Raw genomic sequence first — 25,019 nt, forward strand, 5'->3', positions numbered from 1 at the left:
CCTTGCTGAAAAGCCAGCTGGGTAACTACTAACTAGTCCCAAATCCAAGGTACACTGGAGTCCCTTGGCGAATGTCTGATCTGTGCAATCGTCTTCAATCCTTCAAGTTGTGAATTGGTTTTTCAAGGTGGATGTGCTATACTTCATGCACCTTCCTGGGACCTGCCAAAAGTTCACAGCTTTATGTTGGCTCATGCTTTTTAGGTTGTCTTATTTGCAGAGATTTATGTGCGTTTATATGCTAGCAAATTTGTTTTGGTCTTCGGGTTTGTAATGAAGTTTGGTTCTAAATCAACAAAAAACACCAAAATTTTTACTTAATTTCCTCTGAAAGAGAAGCTCCTCATTTGGTCAGTTGGGGTCTTGGTGATGGTTTCACTTCTGGATTAAAATCTTCAAATGAATCTGATGAACTGGGTTTGAGTCGATCTGTCTTATGAAAGCGTAGAACCTGACCAGTGTCCATCCATCATGCGTGCGGTTGGGTCTATCCACTTGTTAAAGCACTTGGCCACTTACACAGTCAGCCTGATTATCATACATCAGTTTTTTACGAATTCAAGATTTAAATGCAACCAAATCGTCAAAAAAAGCGTTTCTATGAGATTTTTAAATAGAAACCAAGTTGCATCTCACAGCAGAAGGCACTGGGTTTGTGTAGGATTTAGGTGGCAAATGAATAGAATATATCCTTGGTTTTTTGGTGGGAAGGCCAGTTGCCATGTAAAATTTGGGTTGATGACTACCAGAAAAAATTTGAAGATTAAATATCAAAATTTTGGAGAAAAATGGTAATCATTCATGACCCTTTTTTCCCTGCCAATCATCCACGAAGAAAATTGCACCAACGTGCTCCATGCTTTCGCCATTTTGCATGCTTCGATACGTAAAAAATTCTCAAAACAGGTTGGTGTGGGAAGTGGACAGGTGGTCGGTCTGACTCAAGTGTAGTCGTTACTTGGTGAAGTCAATCAACACCTTCAACAGCACTTGCTTCACCAGTTTCATGTTATAAACACGTCTATAACTGTTTTCTGGTTTTCCTTCTCCGGGTAATTACGTCACTTTTGCCATTGTGAGTTTTTCCCGCATCAATGGTGATCTTTCTTTCTGTTCGTTAATTGTTTGAGGAAATGTCTGTTTCGTTTTCTTCTTCGGCTTTAGTTTCTGTTGGCTTGATAAACTTGGTAGCGTGAAGAAAGGATTTGACTGATAAATACCCAAAATTTTGTTTTCCTTTCTGCTAAGTAATGTGGTTTCCATCACTGGCCTTACGTATTACTTCTTACAATGAAATATCACAGCTACTCGCCTTTATATATCCTTTTTCCAGCTTGGATTTCTTCTGCATTGGTATCATAGTTCTAAATCAGTTTCTTATTCAGGTACTGTTCTTTGGTTTATAACAGACTACCTGTTTCAATGGCACAAGGTTCAGTAAACCCAGCAGAACAGGTACTGTCTATTTTGTCTTCTCTATATGGTCAATACTCAATTGATATCTGTGGTGAAAAATGCTTCTTAGAATACTGAATAGCTTTGTTACTATCCTTTAGGTGGTTCTTGTTGAAGAAGTAAATCATGTGAGATTGCTCACCTTGAACCGGCCTCGTCAACTGAATGTCATTTCATGGAACATGGTGTCATATTAATTCCCAGTTCTTTGATTTCCTTATCAACTATTAAGTGTATTTGCTGAACAGTAAATTTTTTAGTAATAAATTCCCCTCATTGTGATAGCTTTCTCTGCTGAGTAAGCATCTGGAGAATTGGGAGAAAGATGATGATACAGAGCTTATCCTAATCAAGGTAAGTATTGTTAATTCCTATCAGAATTCAGTAGCTGGGTATGCTTTCCATGCTCTTTTGCCTTATACTTTTAGTTTTGTTCATGAATATTATCTAGGGAGCTGGACGTGCTTTTTCTGCCGGTGGGGATCTAAAGATGTTCTATGATGGGAGGACGATAGGTACGTATTCCACCCAAAGAGTTTACTTCTTTCACTTTCAAGCTGATTGATGCTTTTTCCTCAACATCTGCAGCTTTTCTGAAGATTATTTACAATCTTTGTCATATCCATGTGGACAGAGAAGTAACTTAGGAATTTTCTTTTACAGAGGATTCCTGCCTAGAGGTTGCATATAGAATGTATTGGCTGTGTTATCACCAGTTTATCTATAAGAAAACGCAGGTACGAGGCCTGGCCTTGTGAACAGAAATAACATTTATTCTGTTTATGCAAATTATGTTTGGAGAAATTTTAAGTCCTACCCATTAAGTTGTTGCTAGCAGGTGGCTCTTGTTAATGGAATATGCATGGGTGGAGGTGCAACTCTTATGGTTCCAATGAAATTCTCAGTTGTCACAGATAAGACTGTAGGTATTTGACACTGCTTGAGATATTGCTAGATTAGTAATAATTCTTGAGAAGAATTATTTAGATTTATGAGATTCCCATTGCCTTTGTAGGTTTTTGCCATGCCTGAAGCTAGCATTGGATTTTACACTGACTGCAGCTTCACTTACATTCTTCCACGTCTTCCCGGGTATTTGGGTAAGCTTGCAACTTAGTGAGAAAAATGACATAATTCAGGTAGAGTTCAATAGGTAAGAATGGTGTTTTGATGCTCGTTTTATGGGAGGAATAACTAGAACCACTCAATTAGGAAGATGATGCTTGTTCATTACACTCTCCCTGCAACTAATGTGTCAATTGCAATTTGACAGGGGAATACTTGGCTTTAACAGGAGCTAGACTGAATGGGAAGGAATTGATCGCAACTGGTCTGGCAACCTATTTTGTTCCTTCAGAGGTGAGATTCAGCCTTCAACAATTTCTAGTTTTTTTTTTTTTTTTTTTTTGGTCCTCCCAGTCTTTGGTCTTGGAACGATCAAATTTGCAATCTTTCATGTGTTAGTTATACTCTTGTGGATGGTTGTCTGCATATCCTTACACATATTAAAGTATTTTCTCCATTTTGGAAGGAGATTGATTTTGAGCATGCTTATTAAAGATTATGACTTCCATACTCTATAAATATCAATCATCTGCATGTTTTCAACTGTGGTATGAACTCATTTTTATATCCTTTTGAGATCATTAGCCACCTTGTTTTGCAAAAATGATTACCTGCTCAATTTCAAGAGATTCATATTTTATAGAAGAATGACCACTTCTTTTCCATAATTATTGAAGCAGAAGCAGAACCCAGACAGGTAATAAGTATTTGGACACAACAATCACATATTTGAGATTTTAGATAACTTAATTTTACATTTGTAACACCACCATAAAATATTTATTCTTCTTTAATTTGGAGAGATGGAATCAAAATCAATAGTTCTGCAAGCCCTGTTTAGGAAGTGAAAAGTTGAAAATCCTCAGAAAAGGGAAAAACTAAGTCAATCTGCTACTGAATTTGATGGCCCAAAAGTGAATGCTGGTCTCAAAATGCACTGTGTTTTTGGAGAAGGCAGCATCATGTGAAGTCTGAAATGCATTTTCAGCCACACAGTATAGTGGAGCTGTTGCAGACTCACTGGATGCTTATATTTCCAGAACTGGAACAGCATGACAATATCTGAATCTGTAAAATGTATGGCATTGCTCTGGTGTTATAGAATTAACTGCTTCTGGCTTTTCCATGGACAAAAGATATACCTAAGAAGCACAAAAACCTACTTAGACATGCCACAGGTACATACAAGTATGTCCACAATCCCAGAGTACATGGAGACATAGAGAGGAAAAAAGGTATGGAGTTCCTGGATGAAACCTATATTGGAGGTGATGTAAGCAATATAAAAATGAATCTGAGACATTGTCATCCAAATTTTTGTGTTAGTATCATTTATACCAATTGCAAGCATGGACGTTCAAATTACTAACATATTATGACATTTTTGTGTTTCAGAAATTGCTTGAGCTTGAGAGGCGTTTGATTAGTTTGAACTCTGGGGACCACAATGCTGTTAAATCAGTCATTCAGGAATTCTCTGTTGATGTTCAACTTGATGAAGATAGTTTCTTACAAAAGTAATAATACTGAACTGATGAAGCATGTCTTTTCTGCCTTCAGAGAAGAGGATTAGTGTCATGGGTATTACAGTACTGTTTTCTGGTTTTTTCACCAGGCAGTCAATAATTGACAAATGCTTCTGCAAGGATTCCGTTGAGGAAATTATAAAATCATTTGTGAGTTTCCATTATCACTTTAACTCGCAGATGTGTGAAAATAGGTTCAGGTCTCATTTAATTGACCAGTGGCCAGGTTCTAGCTAACTTACACATGACATTTGTTTAAGGCCTTGATTCTTTACAGTCTTCAATCTTACTCTTCTTCTGTTTGCATTTCTTATTAATCTTACCCATTGCTGATTCATCTGAATACCTGGAAATGGCACCTTCTATGATACCAGCCCTTATGATCCCTATTCAAGCACAAATAGACGTGCCTCCTTGATGGACTAAAACACAGTAAAATCTGTGACCATCCATCTGATGGGATAGACTTGAATAAGCCAAATGGATGTCTTGCTGACATTAGCCATATTGCACCAGAAATTGCCTAAGATTATTCTTTTGGAGGATTAGGTCTATGGTTTATTGTCAATGGACAAGTATGTGTTTTGAGCACATCAACCTTTGCGGACTTCCATCAACCAACTGATCAATTGCCATTGAGATGATCAACTGATCAGTAAAAGGATGGGTTTTGAGGCTGTTTGAGTTTTGTACCATCACCCTGTTCAAACCTTATGAAATTTATCTTTTGCTGTTCAGGAATCTGAAGGAAACATTAAGGGAAATGAATGGATAGGTCCAGTGCTCAAGGGTTTGAAAAGATCTTCTCCCACAGGACTAAAGATAACATTAAGATCGGTATGCTTGCTTGGATCGTCTGTGCTTTCTAACTGCCATTTTTATTATGTTTCTTGGGCCTTTTCTTGCGAGCTCTAGCATCTATATCCTACAGTTCCATTTCTTCATTTTTCACAGATTCGAGAGGGAAGGAAACAAAGTTTGCCTGAATGTCTGAAGAGAGAATTCAGAGTCACAGTCAACATATTAAGAGGCAAAATATTTGGTGATGTCTATGAGGTAGTAATTACAACTATTGGACATCTGGGTGAAAATAAGAAAAGAGTGGAGCAAATTTACAATTTGTTTTGCAATGCATGTCAGAGATGAATAAATTGTTTTTGTTTTTGTTTTGGAAAGGGTATCAGAGCTCTAACCATCGACAAAGATAATTCCCCAAAGGTAATTACTGACTCTCTCTTTCTCTCTCTCTTATCTATCTAATTTGATAAAATTTTGTAGTGGGACCCGGCAACTCTTGATAAGGTCAGCACAGAGAAACTGGATCTAGTCTTCCAACCATTTAAAGAAGAATTGGAGCTCAAGCTTCCAGCAAATGAAGAGTGCAGGTCAGTGTCACTAATCTGCTTTGTTTAGTTTCCTTTCTTCAATTTTTCACTTCAGCCATTAATTTCTCTAGTTCTGAACAGTTGGGATGGGAAGTATGAGAATACAGCTTATCCAAGTCTGAAGGGAACAGCTTGACTCAAGTAATCTTAACATCTCAGCTGCCTTGAGATCCTCATCACATATACTTCCCTATGTATCTCCCTTAAACAATTTAGTGTTCTACAGAATTCAGGCTGATTTTACAGTTTCTTTCTCTGGTTTTCATTACTATTAATAGAAAAATAAATGGTTTCAATAGGAAGAAAGATTTTTGGTTGTAAAAAAGGCGGAAAAAAATAAAAAATGGACGTTCATGTAAAGTTCTCCAATTTTTGGACAATTCACTTGTAGGCAAGGTTTAAAGTATCCCACGATACCATATGATACTGCCCGATCTTTTTTGACCCACATCCGACGTCTTCCATATACAATAAAATACATTAGTTAGAGTGATACAATATTCGATATAGGAGGATACGTTTCTTAAAATCACCTAGCCGTATCGGTACTCGATACCGATACTTTAAATCTTGCTTGTAGGTACATCTTTAGCCCCGCAAAGCGATATTAAAGAAGCATTCAAACGGTGATTATATTTATACCATTGCTGCTGGAGGGAGTGAGTGGGTACCGATTGTGAGATCTCTGTGGCTGAAACGATCATAATGTAGAAGTTCCACCACTGCTATTTAAAAAAAAAAAAAAAAAATTGAGCAGCCAGCCGCGATGCCAGCTGGACATAAGGACACTGTTGACATGGAACCAACCCGGGCTACGTGGGAGGAAGAATCTAAAAGATCTTGACTCTTAACTTTAACATCTGAAACAGAACAAAAATCATTACAATCTAAAAGCACCTACCATGTGTTGTGGGTCGGTGGTTCTCTGGGTTTAACATCCTGAAGCTCAACAACCAGCATTGGAATGTTCCATTGTTCTTGAAACATCCAAAGCAGATTCCTAGGTACAAATATGATTACTCTCATTTATTTTTCGTTTATTTATTTATTACCCTATAAATATTTGATGGAAAGTAAACTCATGAACAATATATACTTTAAAAAGGAAATTATGTGCAATTAAGAAATTAGAAGAAAATGATTTGAAGTTCCTGAAATTGTCAAGAAAAAATTCAAATCTGTAGAGATACTTATAAAGGACTCAATTTTGGTTGACTTTTTCTAATCATGTTAATATGCACACATTCAAAATTTGCAACCAACATATTATCAGTGGTGTAGTTTACTCCACCAATACTATCAAAACCAAGCTTTTTCCATTCCACCATCAAGAAAACACAAAACAAAAACAACCATTTACGCATGGCTTAGCCCTAATCCCCTCAACTGATGGAGCATAATTTAGGTATCATTCTTTATGCCGCGTACATCACCTAAGACGAATACTCCAGTCCAGAATTACATCATAGAAAGCAGGACCCAGCATTCCTGAATTAGAGCTTTTCGCTAGTCCTGAAGCAACAGATCCAGGATGGTGCAAGAATCCGTACCTAAGTTTATATGATTATTCTGTCGGTGAAAAGAAACAGTTCACAGAGACCTGTGACGGTCCTCCATTGAACCGTAAAAACTAAGAAAATTGGAAACAATGCTACAGAAACTCAAAGTCTTCCCAGTTCCAATATCATGAAACAGTGAGTGGGAAATTTAACACCAAGAAACTCAACCTTTTCTTTTCCGGTGCAAGCAAACTAGTGAAAATAACTCATAAAATAAACAAATTATAAGAAATCCGTTCACAAAATGAATTCCAATTCGGGGAAGCTGGTTTGGGAACTTGATAACAAAGCACCAGTCCCAAAATGACACTCTTAAAGGAGATCATTATCGTCTCAAGTTGTGACCTTCAAGTTCCTGACCCAGTATAGGGACTATAACAACCCAAAGGACATTCTTAAATTTGTATGGAAGGAAAAGACGTTAACTTGGGAGAGTGGATGGCGAGATTTCCCACCTCATATTCAACCATAATCATCTTTGAATCAACAGTGGCTCCGAAAGAATTTGGAGAACAATGTCATAAAGTCAAAAATTCAAAATTTCTTACAGAAGTCACCTGATAATCTATCTAGAAATCCAAAATCAGACAAGCTTAACGCTTCTTGGAGACACCAACAGTCTTACCCCTACGACCTGTAGTCTTGGTGTGCTGACCACGGACACGGAGACCCCAGTAGTGCCTCAGACCACGATGGTTCCTAAAAAACAGCAGATATGTCAGCATCAACATCAAATATTAAAAACAGACATCACACCCTCCACCCCCCCTCCTCTCTCTCTCTCTCTCTCTCTCTAGGTGAGGGGAAATATTATTGAATGATAAAAAATCAATAGTAGCAGAGAATTAAGGAATCAAAGCTCTAGAGAATCCCTCCTAGATCCAAACAACTGACTGTTTCTCTGACAAATAAATCTAATAGTTTATGGAAGTATACCTTTGTTCCGAACCCCCCCCCCCCCCCCCCCAAAAAAAAAGAAGGTGCTCTTTTCAAGCACTTAAATTGTAGTATACCATTAACAATATACTTGGTAGGTGCAGCTTGACAGAAAACGCCAACAATGTGATGCTTAACCATGTAATTTATCATAACCTTTAAATAATGATTCTGTCCAACGCAAAACAATTGGACACAAGTATTACTTACAAAGATGCAACTGCCATTGAAAGACATTTAAAATTTGTGCATTAAAGATAACCTAGCAATTATTTCAATACCATGAGACAATCATGACTTCCTGTGAACTGATTAATAAAAAATAAAACAGTACCTGGTAGTTCACTTTGCATCATTGCATGGATCACACACGAGTGTGTGTGTGTGTGTGTTCTTTTTTTTCCTCTTCTTTTTCCTTTTGGTTATATGTGTGTGTGCGTATCAAAGCGCTACTAGACCAGCTCTGTCCACCCATACACAGGCAGCTGAACCGTTATGAGCTTGCCAATCCAAGTGTGCATGTGGTGTATTCAAGCCTCTTAGACCAGGACTATCCTCCCACACAAGAAGATGAACCAAAAGCAAGCTTACCTATCACGCCATCAGTTAACAAGTAGTGAATCTATCAATTTAACATCTACAAATAGTTCATTCTCACTAGTACCTAATCTTCTAAAGGAACTCACTGTGGCAAGGCTAATTGTTTCATTATCTTCCTGTTCTTCTTTTTATCTTCTATGTCATATATATTATCTTTAACCTAATAAGATGTTATTCAACATGTGGTTAAGGTAAGCCTTCATAGATAAGAAATAAATCAAGGAACTGTGATGTCTCAAGGATGGTTGCTCAAGCAACTGTGAGATCTCGGAATTACTGCTCTCTTGGAGGTTCAAACTTGGTAGTTATTGTGGCTCAGAAAAATGAGGCACCAATAAATGTACAGTTAGATGTAGAAGAGATGAGTGATGTAAAATGAAACATAATACTTTTCTTCTAAACCTACTAAGAAGATAAACAAAATCTAGGATGAAGAAAATGTTGCTACATCTTCAGCATTCGGCAATACCAACATAAGTTGAGATCACTCTCCTAGTCTCCCTTACATCTTCAAGAATCTCTTAGTCCAACATGATTGTATTTCCAAAATATTACTTTTACCACCCATCATGATTGAGACCAATTGTGGATCTAATCACTCTGCAAACAAATAGGGTTGCCTTGATGTCTTCTTGAATTCCCCAATGCTGGCTACAACTCTATAGACCTAATTTTCTACTTCCAAAGTTTCCCAAGTTAGAAAATGACAACTTAATCCACAAATTAATGTTTAGCTCTCATTCTTGAAATATAGCATTATATTCATGATTCAACCAGACAAGTTCAATCCGCAATTTTAATAAGATGGATCCTACTTCATATGCAGTTTGTCAACTATACCTCTAAAACCGACTTTAACAGATAATGAATACAAGAAATACCATTCAAGGTAAACCAAGCAGATAAGCATCCCTATTCCAGGATCCAAATACACCAACGTGCACAAACAAGATCATCCATTCAACAGTATCGGCTTGAGGCCTTGAAGGCTTCTGAAACAAGTGATATTTTAAAAAGTGCAACATTACCTTTAACCTTTATTCTAAGATCAGGATAAAAGCTATTCAAAGGTTAACAATGTAATATAAAACAGAATTACAGAACCGCCATACTCCCACAAAATTTTGCAGTTGAGTAGGAAAAATAATTGCATATTGCATAGAAAACAAGACATTTTTCGCAATAGTCTGTACTTCGGACGCTTAAGTCATCAAAATCTAGCAAAGATAAAGCGTAAACCATACTAATTAGAGGGAGAAATCTATGTAAGAGGCAATAATCAATATACCATCACAATAATGCTGCGAAGTTAAAACGAGACATGCAATTAGTTAATGAATCCTACTGTATCAAAACCTTCCCACGTAAAGAAAATCATTACAATTAATATAAGAAATTACCTAATCTTCTTCAACCGTTCCAAATCATCTCTCAACTTCATATCCAACGCATTAGACACGACCTGAGAGTACCTCCCATCCTTGTAATCCTTCTTCCTGTTCAAAAACCAGTCAGGGATTTTGAACTGTTTAGGGTTGGCAACAATCACCATGAGATTCTCCAGCTCCTGCGCGGATAGTTCACCAGCCCTAACAACACAGCAACAAATCACTCAAAAAAACAACTAAGGAATGATGTAGGACTCATCACAGGTCGCACGTATAGAGACTTTTGTTAAATAAGTAACTTTTGAAAAAGCAAAAATCATTTAGAATCCACATAACCAAGAGGGAGTGGTAGAGCGATTTCAGTTTCAACAGAAAACCGCATGTCAAAGTCACGAAAACAAATAAATTTAACAGAATTCGTCAACTTGCAGAATAAAAAGGGACAGAGAGCAAAAAAGATCAAAACCTCTTGTTCATATCGACGTCGGCCTTCTTGCAGACGATGTTGGCAAGCCGCCTCCCAATACCTTTGATGGACGTCAGCGCGAACATTATCTTTTGCTTTCCATCGACATTGGTGTTCAGAACACGAAGAATGTGTTGGAAATCTTCGTTTGCAATCAGAGACTGAAATACACATGAGAAGAGAACAGATCCAGTAATCAATCACAAAGCAAAGCTCAGATGAACAGACAACCAAGAAGAACGAAACTAAGAGAAAGATTAAATGCGTGAAATACCATTGTGATAGATTAGGCTTGCAGATCAGTGGAGCAGTGGTAAGCACCTCACGAGGAAAACAGAGAAACCCTGACTATCGTAAGCGCCTCGCGGGAAAACACAGAAAGCCTGAGAGCTCAAGAGGTTGTAAATTATAACTGCGACTCGGGTTAGGGCTAGGGTTCCGTGATATTTCGAGACTAAATTACCCTCAGTAAGTTCCCTAACGACGACTATATCCAAAAGTCGGGGCAAACCGTATTCAGGTGGTCTGATGACTGCATTACGTGGTTCAAGATATCGACCAAGACTGATACGGGCATCGAACCACGCCCAAGGACCGAGAGGAGCTGAGAACTCTACGGTTGCGTTTGTTTGCTGGAATAAAAATGGGATGAAAACATTTTTTAAAAAATCAAATTTTTTCTACTTCTCTTAAAAGTATATAGAAAGTTTATATTGTTTTGGTTGTTTAGGATGAGAAAGTGAAAGACTAGCTTCCTTAATCAATGAAACTTGTACGGTAAACTGATAGCCCAACTTTTCACCCCAAGGCTTTTTAAAACTCCACAAATTTGGTCCAAGGCAAATGCTTTGCGTCCGAGCAAGGTGTACTTCCGTGCGTATTAGAACATTTAAATCTTCTATTGTGGACAAGGCATCCAACGGACACACATAAATGCATGCCCTGCTCAGACGTAGAAGATCTTGATCCTCCAAGGTTAAAATCCTTCATTTACTTAATTTTTATATAATTTTTTTTTGTGGGGGTGAAAAAAAAAAAAAAAAAAAAAAAAAAAAAAAAAAGGGGGGGGAATTGGATAGCTTTTTAATTTAGCTTTATGACACAGGATGGAGACTATTTTTTTGCGAAAAAGAAAACTACCATTAAATCAAGTTAATATTAACCCTATTGAACTGGATGGAGACTACATAAACCACAAAGAGCATCAAACCTATTATCTCTACACTAAGAGGTGGGGGATATTGTCAACTGAGCAACTCTTTGATGATATAGAGCAAAAGGAAACCAAAGAAAAGAACTTGCATTCAGAATCAATTGATTTCTTATACATACAGTGTAAAGTTTAACAGGAGAAAAATTGAAAGGAAGCAGCAAAAAAAATCCCTGCTTCCCGATGTTACACTGTAGTAGTAGTAGTCATCAAACTAAACACCTTCTATTCACTCCAAACTCATAAACACAAGAGAGGTGGTTCGCTGAGCTGCCATGGAAGGATGTCGTGTTTATCTCTCTTTCAAAACAACCCCCTCTAATGTACGGTACCACTTTGCTGCACCCCATGGATGCCCTCCCCTGAACACTGTTGGTAAATATTTCAAAAACACACAAAGGAATGCATAGTGGAAAAACTAAGAAGCTCCTTGGAAGGACAACCGATCTCGCAAGGTATCAAAAATTGATGAAGCTGCAGTATTCTGAGCAAAGGTAAGCTTTAATCGACCAAGCAATTCACCATCTTTCGTCTGTGATGCAGCATCCGCAGCTTCCTTGGCCATGCCAATGCGTGCATATGACTGTTTCACACACGAATATTCCAAACATGCAAAAGGGAAATTGAGATTGTATATAAGAGATGTGAGCAATCAAATGATTAGGAAACATGAGCTTGAAACCTAGACAGCATAATACATCTTATCAATGTAAAAACAGGCTCAATTACCTCAGCCCTTTCTCGGGGATCTGTGAGTTTTGGGATGTATTTTAGAGCTTCAGCTTTCTCGTCTGCATCAATACACGCCTCCACAAATGGCCTATAACCTATTTGATTCAAAAAGCACAGAAGTAAGAGTCTTGTAAAGTCATCCTTAGAACGGTTTCTAGACCACCTTCTTTTTCATTCCTGGCAGAAGGGGACAGATGGAAGGATAGGCAAGGATATCGTAGAATTTAAAAAGAATATATGAAGATAAGAATAATTATTGGTATTTTTCCTGAAAATTTCCTATTACATCCCAGTCTCTTGCTGTAGCCAAAGCAAGCACTGTTGAGCCAATAACACCTCTGCCAAAGGATGCCAAGGCGGTACCTTGACACCTCACTTGTGTCACCTTTGTTTTCTCCCCTCTTCTAGCTCCTACGATTGTCTAGACACCATGACAACCATGAATGCAACAGCTAAAATCTATAATAGCCGTCCCAATGCCACAATTCCCTACTAGTTCAGATCTCTCTACCCACAACACAATGGTCTATAAACTTGTGTGGGTGAATTCTCCATCCCTGCTGCCCTTTCATCTTCTAACCCTCCCAAGAATGCTACCTTCGCAGGCTTGCCGCTAGTTTCCAACTTAGAAGGGGTGATCCGGGCTCTAGATCTGGAAGTGGTGTTCTCGGTGCTTTCTAGACTCAGCCAACCATCATAGGCCCCTTAGCCGCTATGTACAGTTCACTAGCTTGAGTACTTCTAAAACTTCTGATCAATGAGGTAAACTGGTTCTGGATCGATCGCGGATCAACAACAATTGGTACCGGACAAACATAAACTTGTCAAGGATATGAAATAATTAGTTTGTGTGGAAACTGTAACAATTTTCCTGATCACTGTCAAATATCTGCAATGGGAATATATTGGTAAAAGAACTTACTAGACAAGTTAATAGTTTAAGATAAGGTCAGTTCTTTACATAAAACATGATTAACAATAGTTTGCCCCGCTGCAGTATATAGAAATTGACAAAACTTTTTTTCAGATGCAAGCCTAGATGACAGGATAGGTAAGGCAACTGAATATCAAATAATTCAACCCCAGCCCGACAATCCCCCTCCACAACAACAACCCCCCCCCCCCAGGGCCCCAACCACAAAACAAAAACCCAAAAAAAAAGAAGAGGATATTACCGATAGGTGGTCGTTTTTCCTTTGAAAATTTTTCCAGAGCATCCCAGTCTCTGATTGTGGCCAAAGCAAATACTTTGAGCCAATACCACCTCTTCTCAGAAACCTGAGAAAAAGAAACAAAATTTAATGATGATAAGCACAACAATGATATATTTCTATGTGGATGCCAAAGGCCAATGTACAAAACTTTTTGATCAGGAGTTAGACAACAAAGTTATAGAATAAAAAGGACATTCCAGTACACGAGTCTCCAGCTACTGCAGGGTCTGTTTCACAGAAGAGGTTGTTTCCAAAATTTGAACCCACAAACAGGTTGGAATTGCGCAACACTTGAGTTGCATCAAGAAGAGCCACCCATTGAGAACTTAAAAGGAATGAACAAATAAATTGATTAAAAAATAACATGGAAAAGGGCTCGACACGCTGGTGGAAGCATTTCTCACATACCAGCTAATTTTCTGCCACATGAATTGATGATTTACAATTTTGATCATTGGCTAGAGGCCACACCCACCCATTGGGCCCTTCCCCTGTTTATCAAATATTTTCCAAAGCATTACCTCAACACTTGGCGAAGACAGATAGGTTTAAAATGTAACCATGACTAGATGATGATTGACAACATATGTACTCAAGTTGGACAATCAAAATGTTGCCATGTGGCAATTATAGTGACACCTACTGGAAGGTTTGGCTCCCTGCACCACTGCCACATTTGCACAGTAATCATGGAAAGTACCTGCCCCATAGACTTTACATAGAAACTGCACTTACCTACAGTGGCGGAGCCACATAGGGGCTGGGGTCCCCCCCCCCCAAATTTTTTTTTTAAATATGATTACTTCTCTTCTTTTCCCCTTATTTTTCTCACTCCACATGTGAAATACCACTATTTCCCCCCCCCCCCAAATTTTAAAAATAAATTTTTAAGATAAATATGACGGGTATAAATGTCATTCTTAATCAATGTCCAACGGTTACCATTAAACCCCTACCTTTAAGGAACAGAAGGTTAAAACTTAATTACAAACTAAATCACTATCCATAAATTTCTCCTTATCTACTCTCTAATATTTCTATTTTTATTTATTCTCTCCTAAGTCTCCTTTTTTATTCCCTATTTTTTCTCTCTTCTTTCCTTACACCTCTCAAAAATGGCTAAGGTAGTTCGAGTTTTCCTAAATCATCCACAATTAACAAGTACTCTCTCTCTTCTCTCAATTTTTCTTGTATTCTTTTCTAAAAACTTAGAAAACCACAAAGGCATGAACCAATTGATTTTTTCTTTTACAATTTAAATAATGAACTAATTATTTTTTTAACATTATATTGAAATAATAATTTTAGTAATATGTATTCTATCTCTCTATTTTTTTTCTTCCTGTTATTCTTTTTAAAAAAATGATGACCTAATTTAAATTTTTTCAATTTAATTATTGAACTAATTACATTAATTGTTTTTTCTAACATTGTATACTTGTATAGTTATATTGAACTAATTGTTTTATTAAAAAAAATAAAAAAAAGAATTATTGAAGTAATTGAACTAAAATACGATAAAATAATCTAACAATGGGTCCCACATGAGCCCACACAATATGTGTGGCTTAATGCTCGTCCGTTGGGGAAGTGATCCGGACTTATTATTCGCCCCCCCCCCCCAAAAAATTTTTTTTTTTTATTTAATCCTGGCTCCTCCCCTGCTTACCTAGCTTACTGTAGTTTTTTTTAAATAAAGCTTACTATACAATAATCATAGCATACAGCATAATGCTTAGTACAGGAAAGAAACCTTAAATTCTGTTTTAACTTTCATTGCAGCCCGATGGTTTCCAAGAACGATACAGGTACGGATTGTATCACTGATACTTGAATCAACAAATATGGTCTGCTTTGTGGTGACTTCTAGTTCATGTTGCATTCTGCAATAACGGCAATTGTAAGATCAGAAACAGCAGAAACCCAATCCGTATAGAAAGAATAGGAGTTCAAAACATGTAACCAACAAAGCACAAGGCGAAGTAAATTCCACGAATAAATAACCTAAGCATCAATGAAAGAAACTTAAAGCTTTTCTCAATATCTGAAATAAGAAATTTGCAAGTAACAAACATTCTGTAACCAAAAAGCTTCATGTGTGGGAAACAAAAGATAACGTAATTTTCCACTAGTTATTATTATATTAGATACTATAAGAGCTAAGTATATTCAGGATAACAGGCAAGGTACTAAATTTCAGTAAATTTATTGGTATCACAAGCAGTCCAAGCAGATCAGCCAGAGATACTATAGATATCCACCATGTTGACCAAAATCTCAGTGTGTTAAACATCGGATGAAATGGGACAAAGCTATAAAGCCATGGTTTCTCAATATTGGGTGAAATTGACAGTTTTGCCACCAACAGTTATCAAACCAAACTATGATATTTCTTGGCCAAATCAATGTTCTAGTGGTTGTAGAAGATTCGAACAAGTACTTGGGCAGCAGAGGAATGCAGTGGAAGCAAAGATTTTCTCCATCATTTGAAAATTTGTGCAAGATCCCGTTTATGGGATGCTGTAGATGACATTAAGCATTTATTCTGCCATGCGGGATGCTGTAGATGGTATTGAGCATTTCCTCTGCCAAGAAATGACATTGACAGCTTTAGTGGTTAAGTCAGAAAATAATTTGACTCAGCAACAAGAACATTGTATTATTGGTTATATGGGCCAGAACTTGTTTTGATACTAGGAGTCTTGGACTCTAGAATGGAAATAGGGGTGACTTCTTGTGGGTATAGTTGGCTACGCATATTTGATTCTTTAACAAGCCATGCAGGCATGTACAATGAATGACTTATGAGATGGTTTATATTTACATGTCTATCCACTACAATACCAATGCATACTGACAGACCATCGAGGAACAATTTGAATAGGGAACTAATCACACATGACAACATTAAACAACCTGTTTAACATTGCTCTGCATGTCAGTTTAGAATCAAGAAATCCCATCCGTCTATTAGTTAAAGCCTATTCTTTAACAGCAGACTCTTGCTAACAGAAAGAGAACCGCCTATTCTATCAAGCAGGAGTAAATGAAGTAGGGGCCAGCCTAAAGGGCTATTCCTGATCAGAAAACAGGTTCTCTCAGTCCGCCGCCGGTCAGCGCTGTGAGGAGGTGCCATCATTCCCCTCCCTCAGGGACAAAGAGAAAAGGCAGTGCGAGGAACTAAACAAATGCAGGGAGGGTGCATTTGTTCTAGTTGGTACTGAAGTAATTTTACTTTGAATTGTATGTGTTCTTGTACTAAGATTCAGTTAAAAAATAGGCCATGTTAGAGAAAGTATGAAATGCACACTAGCAATCAATCTATGGGTTTAGTAATACTTTGGCACTGCACATGGTTTAGACTTTCCCAGATAAATCCTTTTCTCAAGAGTTAATCAGCTTGATTTCCAACTCAGAATGTTATGTAGGATTTAAAGGGCAGACCTTCATGCAATGGTCAGTGGACCACAGTTATAACCAGAGGTCAAGGTATCAAAACAGCCTCTCAACAAAAACTGCTAGCGTAAGGCCATGTACGAAAATTGCACCCCCGTACTCTCCTTGTTTTTTGGATCTGGGTTCGCCCTTTTTTATGCTATGTAGGAGTTATTCGATAATGGGAATACCAGAAAAGATGATATAGGAATAAGATCAACCACAAGTTGAATACCACTCATGTGACTAAATTTAGAGTACAGAACATCTTTCAAGATCTTTATTGAAACATCTAGGGAATATTCTTTCACTTCCTTCTGACAAGAATCACACTATGCAAGGATTACCCCTTCTAGAGCCAAACAGCAGGAAAGCCACTTATACTAGTACAAAGTAAGCATGGATAGGAGCAGTGGGCACAGTAAACAGAAAAATCTTCTTTAAAAGTGTATGTGCTCCAATCAAAGGGCCTAAATGAGCATTTGCAATTCCTGAACAAACAAAAAGACTAGAAGAACTTCATCAATTCAGCAATATGTGAATAAAGTTATGCTATTGCCTGTGCTACGGCTACCGACAGTGGATAAAAAAAAGTACACTTCATATCAACTAGATGATAAAGGATACAGGTAGATGGAAATCACACAATAGAGTAGAGTGAATTTCTCTCAGGATTCTTTACCACAAAATCAGCATCTGTTTTACCTTAGTAATTTTGCATGCTCTTCAGCAGCTTTTGATTCAAACATGTGCTCCTTGGTCTCTGCAAAGAGACTTTGAGCCTTTTCAATTAACTTTATGCGTGGTCCATGAAGTGGAGATCCTTTACTAGCCATTGGATTTTTTGTTAGTTCCCATGACTCTTTCCACAATAGAAAAGCCACATCCTAAATCAAACAGCAAAAAGTTGCATTATGAGTATAAAGGTCTCTCCCCCAACATTAGCTTAGAATTGATCATATGGTAAATTGAAAGCTAACTCCTTCTAGAAAATAAGCATCCTTCACAGTGAAAAGTATAATAAATTAGTTGGCTCTGATCCATAGAGTTGGTCACTTGGTCAAACAACTAAAACTTACTTGAAGCTGTCCAGTTGAGAGAAAGAAATCCTTCAGGAATTCATGATTGTAACACCTGAAAAGTAAAGGACTAGTGAATTCACATCTAAAACTAAGTTTCCACTGGCAAAACAAAATATTTGGTGACAGCATCTAGACGACAACAGTTGGAAAGAAGCCCATCAAAACCAATAAAAATATGGTAAGGTAGAGGATCAACGGTCAAAGATTCCCAATTAATAGAATTCACTTCTTATGAACAGCTTATCTGTACACCAAGCTTTAGGGATGACTCAAAAGTGAGACTTAAGGAGTGAAGCACAAGACTATGGGCTGTATAATATATTTTCACATGTACATTTTGTTGTAAACATCTCCTAGCAAAGACATACACATATACACCTATTTTGCTTCTCATGTATAGGATTACAAAATCTTTTTCCTTCTGATCGAAGATCCAAACGGAAAAAATAATATATAAATATAATAAATACGTGATGCAGTTGAGCACAAAATACCGAGCATATGTGATAAAGAGATCACGAGCCAGTGGCCTTGCTTGGATCATACTGAAAAATTCCAAGGGGAGTTTCTACAAACAAGAAAGGACAAGAAAATCATGGTAAAGGTAAAATCTGTCATCAGCAGCATCATTGATGCTGCATATATGGTAAAACTGATTCAATCTGAAATATATATGATCACAAACGAAAAGTAACATACAGAATGCTGAAGCTAATACCTTCTGCCAGATATGAAAAAGAACAAGATACACAAGATCAGTGTCACCAGAGTCGGTAGCCTTGCTTAAAGCTGTGTCTTCCTCGCCTATGCTCAACAATAGTGGGACCTGATAATCAAGAACAATAATGACCGTATTGTTTTTCAGTTATCTAGAAAAATTACTGCAGCATTATCTCCTTACAAAATTAAACAATATACGAGTAATTGGATCAAAGAAGGGAAAACAGATACTCTCTTAATCACCACAAAGAAAAATCCAAAGTAACCTGTTTGGAGGAGCGCGGTTCATGTTCAATAAGCATTGCAGCTAATTTTCGGCGTCCATTCTTGTCTGCATGTGCAGCAACTGCTGCATAAGATATCCCTCTGCATAGTTTCAGCTGAATTCAAAGTATCAGTTCAGAAGTTGAGTAAAGCAGTTTGTGGACGAAAAACATGAAGACCTCTTAAATGTTAGGAAGCTATTATTTGTGCAATTGTGTACGAACCTTATCAAGTAAAATTTCGAGAAGAGCAGCATCGTGAATAGGTAAGGAAGCTGTTATTTTTGCACATGCCCAGTGCATTATTACCACCTCCTACACAAGATAAATCAGGAAGATTACATAGATTTCCAGGGAAAATGATGCTTTGCTTTCAAAAGGTGAAGTAACAAAGTTATAGTAACTATTGAATTAAAAAAAGGTTATTGTAACTATTTTCAGTAAGTAGCATATAAGACAGTAGAGCACAAGTAAAAAAGTGTCATGGTTACCCGATAATCATCAGGGAAGGGATTTCAACACTAATGGATGTATGCATACATGGCGGAGGACAAGTTAGAGTTTATAAAGTAAGTAGACCTCGAATTCATAGGATTTTATCATCATTTCCTGGCTATTACCCTAGCAGGATTCACCATGAATCCAAACTTCCGTCTGATGACTAAGACTAACCTTCCACTTGGAACAGTTTGCCTTGCACACGGAGAGAAAAGACGAGGCCCCGAAAACCAATAAGCATTTAAGAGCAAAGACCTACCAACTGAAAATAAGTACAACAAACAGGTGAAGAACTTCACAACAGGCTGACTAACTGGCTGAGTTGTCGAAAATAAAGTAATAAGAAGGAGAAGGAATGGGACAAAGAGTGCAACCGAAAACAGCCAAGGAACACAATGCTTAATGCAGAATATAGGAAAGCAGTATGTGATGCCCAAGATGTAAAATGTAAAAACCATGTAGGCTTATACAATATACAGTGTTGGTCCCAGAAACTGGCAGAAGGTAGACATCGGAAGAATTACGAAGAATAAACTCTTTACTCTTAAAAGTAGGCTCTACAAAGTTCCAGAAGCTTACCTGGTTGAGGCCAACTAACAGAGGGTAGACATCAGAAGAAACTTTGGAAAACAAACTCTCATTCTTGAAAATAAGCAATCTACAGCACTAAAAATTCCAAAAGCTTACCTGGTTCAGTCCAAGATATTCAGATATGCGCAGCGCAAGAAAGTGGCAGTGAGCATTTATCAAACGACCAATCAGAACTGCTGGAGTAAGCAACTGAAAGGAACAAGAACAGATGAAAAGTCAAGAGAAAATAAGCAACTGATTTCAGAATACACAAGGCAGCTGGATTCAGTAAGTATTGAAGACCTTGTATTGCTGAATGCTAAGGGGAATACCAATCTCATAGTTGCGCGCAGCATTTAGCACTCGTAATGTTTTGCACATCTCTTGAAACCGGTCACGTTGAAAATTGCTGCCAAAGCCAACTGGATATCATTACCGAGAGTGTAAATCAGAAGACTGTGTTTTAACCATTTAGATAAACTGCAAGATGATTACACAATGTGGACACCCAAAAGAAAAAAGAAAGAAAGAGAAAAGAAAAGAGGGAAAAAGAAAAGGCTAATAACATCATCTAAGAAGTATCATCAGAAAGGACCACATTAAATTACACTAGGAAAACTGAAGTCCATAAGAAAAATATATTTTACTTAATCCAACAAAATCATTTGAGAACAAAGGAAAAAAGTAATTTTGCTTCATGAAATCAACCCTGTTTTGGAAACAGACTAACAGTAGAATCCTAAACATGACTAAGTTAACTATAAATTCCATGATCCATCATGAAAGCAATATTTCAAATGAAAAATACATGTGGTTCTTTCTAATTGTTCTAACTTGCACTTTGGGTTAAAGGAGAACTGGGCAAGCTCTTAAAAGATAAACCTGCAAAATGCTTGGCCATAGCTTGCAGCTCTTAATAAAGTTCGCTGGCGAGAGACATCAAACTCATGACCTGCAGCATCAATGCACGCTTCAACGGCCTCAGGCAAGGAGGATCTAATCAAACGCAAATTTTCATCTGCCTGTCAAAGATGGTAAGAGTTATCCAGATGCTCCGCAGCCAATAAAAAAAGTTATAACAGCATTGGATATTACATCACAAAAAAAAAAAAGGAACTATTGTTGAAAATTCATCCAAACACTAATTGGTCCACATGCAAAGATCTGTCAATTAAATCTTCAAGATTTCCAAGTAGAACTATGGAGAGAAACTTTGGAATCAAAAGGTTTTAAACTAAGTAGTATGAAGACGAAATATCTAATGTGTAACTTTGGTCATGAGCAAATGGATAATGAGATGGTGAACTTGATTAAAAGGAGATCCTGCAATGCCATTATTTTAGGTAACTGGGTTCAATCATAAATAAAGAAGTAGGGTGGACGAAGCAAAGACATGCTCTGACGTTTTGTGTGATTGGCGTATTCCTTTAAAACCCAAAGGAAAACTCTATAGGACAGTTGTATGACCAACTAAGATGTGTGGTGCGGAGCATTGGGCTATTTGAGAAGCATCAAATACATAAACTTAATATGTTGGAAACGAGGATGCTATGATGGATGACTGGCAAAATTAGGAAGGATAAAGTAAAGAATGAGGATAACTTCGATAAATGATAAGCTACGAGAAAGTCATTTGAGGTGGTACAGCCAAGTTCAACAGAGGCCTTCAAATGCCCCTATACAAATGAATGACTTAATTCAAATCGAAGGAACAAGAAGAACTAGGATAACCTTAGGAGAAGTGGTGAGAAAGGATATGCATGGCTTAGTCTTATATCTAGTATGGCCTCAAATAGAGGTGATTGGGAGGCAAGAATCCATGAAGCCCACTCCATTTAGTTGGGAAAAGGCTTATTGTTATGGTTGTTGTTGTTGTGCTGCTTGTTAACATCTCAAGGGGAATCTAATACTAAATCGATAAACACTCATAATAGGATCGCAACATACTCTCATTAGTGACCCTGTATTGTATTATTCAGCTTCACCAAAACTCACCTTGTAGTGACTTGAGAGTTGAGACCCATAGTTGTCACAGCAGCTATGCGATTCCAGATGTTCAAGAAAGAGGAGAAAAAGAAGAGGGGTGAAACTAAGGTGAGAACAACAACACGCACGACTTCAATCCAGATTTGCCAAAGTCTATATCTAAACACTTAAACTGAAGCACAAATGTCTTAGGTTATTGTGAATTTCAAAATTATACATCCTCATATGACTATAACATAGTATGCTCCCCATTTGCCAAAATCTACAGCTAAACACTTAATCTGATGCACAAATGTCATAGGTTATTGTGAAGTCTCAAATTCTTCATCTTCATATGACCATTACATAGTACACTCTCATAGAGAATTCTCTCAGAAGTCTACCTTCAAGTTACTTTAAACAGCTTATGACAGATCAAACTGCATATTGGATATACGATATACGTCCTTTAACATCATTTTCACTTCATTTCCGAAAAGAAATAGCAGAGTGTGGAATTGATGAATCATCTACTGCCCAATGAATACATACAACATGATAAATTTAAGAATAAAGAAACAAATGAACTTCTCTAGATGCAGCAAAACCAAAAAAATGTGCAAGCAACATTTCAAATCAAACTATTGCCCACTAAAAGTATGGTTAGTATTTCTCTTGAAGACCTTTCCTAAAGGTACTTTAGAGCCTCTGGACTGCCAGTCAAAGCAATAATGAGCTTGTCATTCAATACATGAAGAAAAATGAACATACCTTGGCACTGTGTCTGTCAAAGTGATCCAATGCATCATATAATAAAGCTGCAGGTAGCGTACTACCAATCTTAAATATGGACACCGTAGAATCTGGAACTCGTTGTAAGAATTCCATGCTTGTATTTGTAAGGATCCTCACTCCATCACATTCAGGGATAAGAATAATAGGCTCATCATACAAATAACGCACTGGATCTCCATAAGGACCCACCATCAAAAGCATATCATCCCAATAAAGCAGCACACTGTCCATCCCGCACCAAGCTAACTGTTCTGGAGGCAAGGCTGACTGCAATATGGAAGTCAAAGTAATGTAATTCAATAAGTTCTTGCAACATGATAAGTTCACTGTTAAGAATGCCATCAAAACCATGCTCAACAAACAATGCTAAATACAACTGAAAAAATTTATCCCCTATCTCTCCAATTCAGCACCGAATTGCTTTAAATTTTAGGTTGTCACCAGATATACGGATACACATCTATCTGAACCTTATATCCTATTCAACGATATTCAACCAAGATTCAACCAAGTTACATCTTTCTATGGGAAACTAAACCAGTGACAGAGTGAATGCATTCGCTATTCAGGGCTATCCCATTCTATTTGTTTTTAGAGTACTACAAGTAATAATAAAAAATACAAAATTAAATAATAAAAAAAAGAAAAAGAAAAACTTTTTAATCAGACCTCGCAGTTGTACTCAAATATGATCTTTGAGAAATCAGTAGAGATGACCAGAAGCCGCCCGTCATGCGTAAAAGAAGCAAGCATCTTCCCGTTCCGTGACACCACCATTTTTTGCAACGGACCCACCCCTTCCCCAAGCAGCTGAACCGATTCTTCTTCAACAAGCAAAACATGATCATTAACGGCAAGAAGAACCTCCACATTCCCCGACATCGTATACTGTGGCTCAATCACCGCCATACAAAGGGGCAACTCTTCAATTGCCGTTTCAGCAAGCTTACAAGGCTTTGGATTATTGAAATCAGGGATACAGAAAATCTGGAACCCTTCAGTGATACAAACCATTCCATTGCCCCAAAACACGCATTCAACGACATTCTGCTCGAAACACTCCTTACCCATTGAGATGTTTGGCTCCTGTAGCTCTGCGTGTATGTTGTAACGATACACAGTGCCATCCTGAACAACACATACTATATTTTGATCATCTGTCCATGCCATGCCCACGAGACGTCCACCTGGGTTCTTCCATACGGTCTCGGATAGCTGAACTCCGGCGCAATTGAAAATACGAAGCTTACGCAGGGCCGATTCTCCGTATAATGGAACAATCTTGGAATCGTCACGAATAATCGCAACCGGTCCGCCAAAGGGAGCGCAGGCTACCTTGTAACGATTGAGATCGATGTGTTTCCACTGCAATGTGTAGATCTCGGGTTTGCGGTAATAGCGGTTATAGAGGAGCTGCCATTCTGCAGCTACTGAAACAGCCGCCATTAATTGACTCTTAAGGTTTATTGTTCAGGGATGTTCGTGTTGGTGGGAAAAAAAAATAACCCTAGAATTTGGTTTGCGATTGGAGATTAACAGATCAATTTCATCGCAAATCCTTAAATCGCCGGCGGCAATTGAACAAAGAAAAAAAAAAAATGAATAACCTTCTGTGCTCACTTGCTCTTTGTACACGTAGATGGGAATTTGACCTTCGCGGCCGCGGCCTTTTCAACTGTCGTCTTCTTCTTCTCTGAAAGGAAGTAAAAACTCATGAAAGCGCTGAGCCGCTACTCACGTCACGAGTCGAACATAGAAACCACCGATCCAGAATTGCGACGAGCATGTGTGGGCCTCCAGTTGTTAATATTGGGCTTCGTGAATTCTTCCCTGGCCCACTTAAGGTGCCTCCTTAGACGGCCCACTTGGAAGCAAAATAAAAAACCAGATCCTCTGGGCCTCCCACTTAATAATATAAACTCCTCTATTACACGATTTATATTTTCTTGAAGGGTGATTTTTATTTGGACCCTTGAGATTTGCCTCATAGCATTTTTAACCCAAAAAAGTTGATGTTTTGCATTTGACTCCCTTGTGATATCCCAAAAAAATCAATTTAAGGAGACATCAATTTTGCAAAAAATCCTAAAAGTTAACACCATTAAGTTTGAAATTGGAATAACCAAACTATCATTAGTTACTCATATTAATGTTA

The 25,019-nt window shown here is 37.7% G+C and overlaps 3 protein-coding genes across 3 annotated transcripts; 1 reads left to right on the plus strand and 2 right to left on the minus strand.

Moving 5' to 3' along the window:
- Nucleotides 1-125: 125 nt before the first annotated feature.
- Nucleotides 126-5,807, plus strand: LOC149026024 (3-hydroxyisobutyryl-CoA hydrolase-like protein 5). The gene is made up of 16 exons (XM_089146246.1): nucleotides 126-1,075; nucleotides 1,386-1,455; nucleotides 1,557-1,640; nucleotides 1,741-1,809; nucleotides 1,907-1,970; nucleotides 2,119-2,192; nucleotides 2,294-2,377; nucleotides 2,471-2,555; nucleotides 2,729-2,814; nucleotides 3,916-4,037; nucleotides 4,136-4,196; nucleotides 4,785-4,883; nucleotides 5,001-5,102; nucleotides 5,223-5,264; nucleotides 5,325-5,431; nucleotides 5,513-5,807. Exons 2-16 carry the CDS (start codon nucleotides 1,423-1,425, stop codon nucleotides 5,565-5,567), a joined length of 1,167 nt encoding a protein of 388 aa, XP_089002372.1. The 5' UTR covers nucleotides 126-1,075; nucleotides 1,386-1,422; the 3' UTR covers nucleotides 5,568-5,807.
- A 1,360-nt stretch (nucleotides 5,808-7,167) lies between these two features.
- On the minus strand, nucleotides 7,168-10,773 carry LOC149026025 (small ribosomal subunit protein uS13z/uS13y/uS13x). Its single transcript, XM_089146251.1, has 4 exons — nucleotides 10,655-10,773; nucleotides 10,381-10,541; nucleotides 9,927-10,115; nucleotides 7,168-7,689 (listed from the first exon to the last, which is right to left on the minus strand). The coding sequence occupies exons 1-4, from the start codon at nucleotides 10,655-10,657 to the stop codon at nucleotides 7,584-7,586; spliced, it is 459 nt and encodes a 152-aa protein (XP_089002377.1). The 5' UTR covers nucleotides 10,658-10,773; the 3' UTR covers nucleotides 7,168-7,583.
- Nucleotides 10,774-11,466: 693 nt separating this feature from the next.
- VCL1 (vacuoleless1 (VCL1)) lies at nucleotides 11,467-24,604 on the minus strand. Its single transcript, XM_089146252.1, has 15 exons — nucleotides 23,534-24,604; nucleotides 22,841-23,131; nucleotides 20,987-21,126; nucleotides 20,408-20,513; nucleotides 20,222-20,314; nucleotides 19,262-19,351; nucleotides 19,040-19,153; nucleotides 18,772-18,879; nucleotides 18,548-18,621; nucleotides 18,051-18,105; nucleotides 17,677-17,858; nucleotides 15,290-15,419; nucleotides 13,498-13,600; nucleotides 12,320-12,417; nucleotides 11,467-12,173 (listed from the first exon to the last, which is right to left on the minus strand). Exons 1-15 carry the CDS (start codon nucleotides 24,308-24,310, stop codon nucleotides 12,009-12,011), a joined length of 2,526 nt encoding a protein of 841 aa, XP_089002378.1. The 5' UTR covers nucleotides 24,311-24,604; the 3' UTR covers nucleotides 11,467-12,008.
- Between the last annotated feature and the right edge of the window lie 415 nt (nucleotides 24,605-25,019).

Source organism: Hakea prostrata, chromosome 2, assembly GCF_041222555.1.
Source record: "Hakea prostrata isolate BN-2017 chromosome 2, UWA_Hpros_2, whole genome shotgun sequence".
NCBI classification, from domain to species: Eukaryota; Viridiplantae; Streptophyta; class Magnoliopsida; order Proteales; family Proteaceae; genus Hakea; species Hakea prostrata.

Coding starts and splice junctions, on each gene's coding strand:
- LOC149026025 (XM_089146251.1), bottom strand. Junction 10,116..10,380: donor GACGTCGATATGAACAAGAG/GTTTTGATCTTT, acceptor CTGTGTTGTTAG/GGCTGGTGAACTATCCGCGC. Junction 7,690..9,926: donor GAACGGTTGAAGAAGATTAG/GTAATTTCTTAT, acceptor GCTGTTTTTTAG/GAACCATCGTGGTCTGAGGC.
- VCL1 (XM_089146252.1), bottom strand. CDS start 24,310: ATGGCGGCTGTTTCAGTAGCTGCAGAATGGCAGCTCCTCTATAACCGC. Junction 18,880..19,039: donor AACCGCGCTCCTCCAAACAG/GTTACTTTGGAT, acceptor CTTGATTATCAG/GTCCCACTATTGTTGAGCAT. Junction 12,174..12,319: donor ATCCCCGAGAAAGGGCTGAG/GTAATTGAGCCT, acceptor TGTGTGAAACAG/TCATATGCACGCATTGGCAT.
- LOC149026024 (XM_089146246.1), top strand. CDS start 1,423: ATGGCACAAGGTTCAGTAAACCCAGCAGAACAG. Junction 1,971..2,118: donor CTATGATGGGAGGACGATAG/GTACGTATTCCA, acceptor TTTCTTTTACAG/AGGATTCCTGCCTAGAGGTT. Junction 4,038..4,135: donor GAAGATAGTTTCTTACAAAA/GTAATAATACTG, acceptor TTTTTTCACCAG/GCAGTCAATAATTGACAAAT.